The following is a 2,950-nucleotide window of genomic DNA, read 5'->3' as shown; positions in this document are numbered from 1 at the left end:
TATATATATATATTGATACACATATACACAAAAAGGTTGATTTACTAAAGGCAGATAGGCTGTTCAATTTGCAAGGGTATTTGCACTTTACAGGGGAAATTACTCCTTAGTTTAGTCAATGAGATGAAGTTCTTTTGACTTCCATCATCCAATCGTGTGCAAGCAAAAATACTGTTTTTTTCCTTGCACCTGATTGAGTATTCTTTGCAAAGTGAAATTTTACCACATTCACCAGGCTAAGGGTAACTTCCCCTGCAAAGTGCAAATTCCCCTGCAAAGTGTACTGCCTTTTTGCCTTTAGTAAATCAAGCCCAAAGTCTTGTTCCCTTTTATATTCCAGCTGCTTGCATCAAAATGACTTACCCCCCAACAAAGTCAAGATACTATATGTAAACAGTTGATTTTATATCATACCATACAGTTTAAATATCATACCATATTACAGTGCTATAAAAAGTTAAAAAATAAATTAATGGTGCTGGCACCAATATAAAAAACAAATGTCCGGCAACGCTGCCTACAGCACTTATTTAAATGTTCAATGAAAAATACAACCAAGATCATCTAGGTATGTTGCAAAAAATGTTCAGCTCCAGACTGTTTATTGATAATGTGAAAGTCATTTGGTGCTAAAACAACAAACAGTCCCATTTAGATACTGCTGATACACTATCTTTTCCAAAGTGCACAGCAAATTTATTTTCCAGCTAATAAACAAGAGCAACAATGTGTGAGATTCAGACAGCCCCAATCGCAGACTGTTTCCTGCACAAACAGGACCTCTGGTTGATTAATGCAGACACAAGGCATTCTCTTGTTTGCAGACAGTAAACGCAGTGCATGTTCTGGTCAGAGAGCACTGGCATTTTTTGCTCACAGTGGGATGTGCACTTGCTGATGCCACTTAGAATGCAGATCAATGCAATTTAGGAGACTATAGGCAATGTAGCCTGATGCCCTTTTATGCAGTTGATATAACAATTTTTTAATATTGATGCCTGCACCATTAGTTCACTTTTTATCCTTATATAACTCATTAAAATGGTATGACATTTTAACTGGTATGTGCTAAAACTATTTCTTTTCTGAAGATTTACACAAATAAAACAGTACATAAAAGCTTACCTTGTGTTGGTATTTTTTGAGCTTTCCATATAATACATGCATTCTTTCTTTTTAATATTTTCTGAAATCCAGGAGCATATGTTTTCCTGCAAAAAATGAGCATTAATACAGTGTCCTAATACAAATTAGGGTAATAATGTTTTATATAAAAAATACTGCTTTAGGGTAACTATATTATTTAGAATTGAACCTATGTTCACTTTAAATGTCCTAAAAAGCTGACAGACTTTTAATGCAGGAATTTAAAGGGACCTATATACAGTAATACCTTGGTTTACAAGTAACTTGGTTTGAGAGTGTTTTGCAAGACAAGCAAACATTTCTGAAAAATGTTGCCTTGATATACAAGCAATGTCTTGCAATAAGAGCAAAATTCTGTAGAAAAGCACCACCCGAATAAGGCTGCAGCAGTGCAAGCGATGAGTCTGTTTAAACGACAATGCAATGTCCCATTGGATAGATTCCTTGTTAAGGTTTCACGAAATGAGTCAAGAGATAGCAGTAATTCCGTTAGTGATAGTGAAAGTCGTCCTATACAATAATCCTCCTCTCTCTTGTCCCCCTCACACTAACCATATCGGTACAGGTAATCGGTTTATTTTTCTTTATATTTTGTACAGTAATATATTACAGTACAGTATTGTAATCATTTTTATATGAATATTTTTGGGTTGTGGAACGAATCATCTGAATTTCCATTATTTCCTATGGGGAAATTCGCTTTGATATACAAGCGCTTTGGATTAAAAGCATGCTTCCGGAACGAATTATGCTCGTAAACCAGGGTATTACTGTATATAAGGTCCCATACCCTAAAGAGTTTCTTGGTTGCCTGATGCCCAGGAAGCACTTACATTCAAAAAGCAATAATATTCCCCAAAGTCACTCTCAGCCCCAGCTCCTCCTCCCACCCCCACTATTTTTTAACTTAGGCCATCCTTCATCACAAGGTTGGGCTATTTGTAAGGGGTGAAAGGTGGCTGTTCATATGCAGAGCTGTTGGGGGCTCTGCACGGTATGTCACCCTGCACACATTTAAAAAAATGCAAAAAACATGTTTTAAATAGCTTTGGATAGAGTATGAAACTTTGATTTTTTATTTCTGTTTATGTCTGTGTCCCATAGAGATGATTTTCCTTCACTTCTTTTTCTGAAAACATACAGCAAGAAAGAAAAAAATCTCTCCAAAATGAAAAGAGCTTGCATTTTATTTCTCACCGGAACAGGTTGCCCCATCATAAGGTTGTCTCTTACCTCCTCTTTTGGTGACAACTACAAGAATTTTAGATTTCCATCCCTTTCCATTCTGATGACAGGGTAAGACATGGACAGCAATAAAAACTTTCCAGGGATTTTAATACTTCTCTACTCTATCCCTGTAAGGTTGTAACTTGATTTTAAAATAGAGGGAATGCAGCAAGGATGGTAACACACAGCAGTATACCTGTTGTTGTAGGAGGGGTAAGACTCCTACACGGAGGATAGAAACCAAGTTAGGAAATATAGTGGGGAGATTGTGTCTGTAACGGAAATCCATCTTTTAGTTTGACTAACCCTTCAGTAACAACTTGCCTGGTTCATGGCAACTTCAGTGTAAGGGCTAAATTATACTCAATCCACCCAAAAGTGATACTTTATATGTGGAGCCTGGTGGGCTATGTCAGCCCTGACTTTTTAATGATTGTGGATATTTCAGCAGCAAGATCACCTTGCAATGATTTCTGAACCAATTTTTGTTAAGCTCTGAGTTTTTGGTGTACCCACCACCTTTGTGTGTTCCCCTGTTGAATTATACACTGTACAATATAATAAATCCACCACAGTA

The 2,950-nt window shown here is 36.7% G+C and overlaps 1 protein-coding gene across 1 annotated transcript in view; it reads right to left on the bottom strand.

Moving 5' to 3' along the window:
* The window catches only part of TRPM2 (transient receptor potential cation channel subfamily M member 2), a 79,788-nt gene that overhangs the window by 73,006 nt on the left and 3,832 nt on the right, over positions 1-2,950 (bottom strand). The window contains exon 3 of the mRNA XM_018569207.1: positions 1,126-1,211. Within this exon, the coding sequence (XP_018424709.1) occupies positions 1,126-1,211 (86 nt within the window). The remainder of the gene's footprint in view (positions 1-1,125; positions 1,212-2,950) is intronic.

The sequence above is a fragment of the Nanorana parkeri genome, unplaced genomic scaffold, assembly GCF_000935625.1.
Source record: "Nanorana parkeri isolate BGI_ZX_2015 unplaced genomic scaffold, ASM93562v1 scaffold1304, whole genome shotgun sequence".
NCBI classification, from domain to species: domain Eukaryota; kingdom Metazoa; phylum Chordata; class Amphibia; order Anura; family Dicroglossidae; genus Nanorana; species Nanorana parkeri.
The sequence above is the reverse complement of the archived record's forward strand: the minus strand, read 5'-3'. Positions and strand labels throughout refer to the sequence as shown.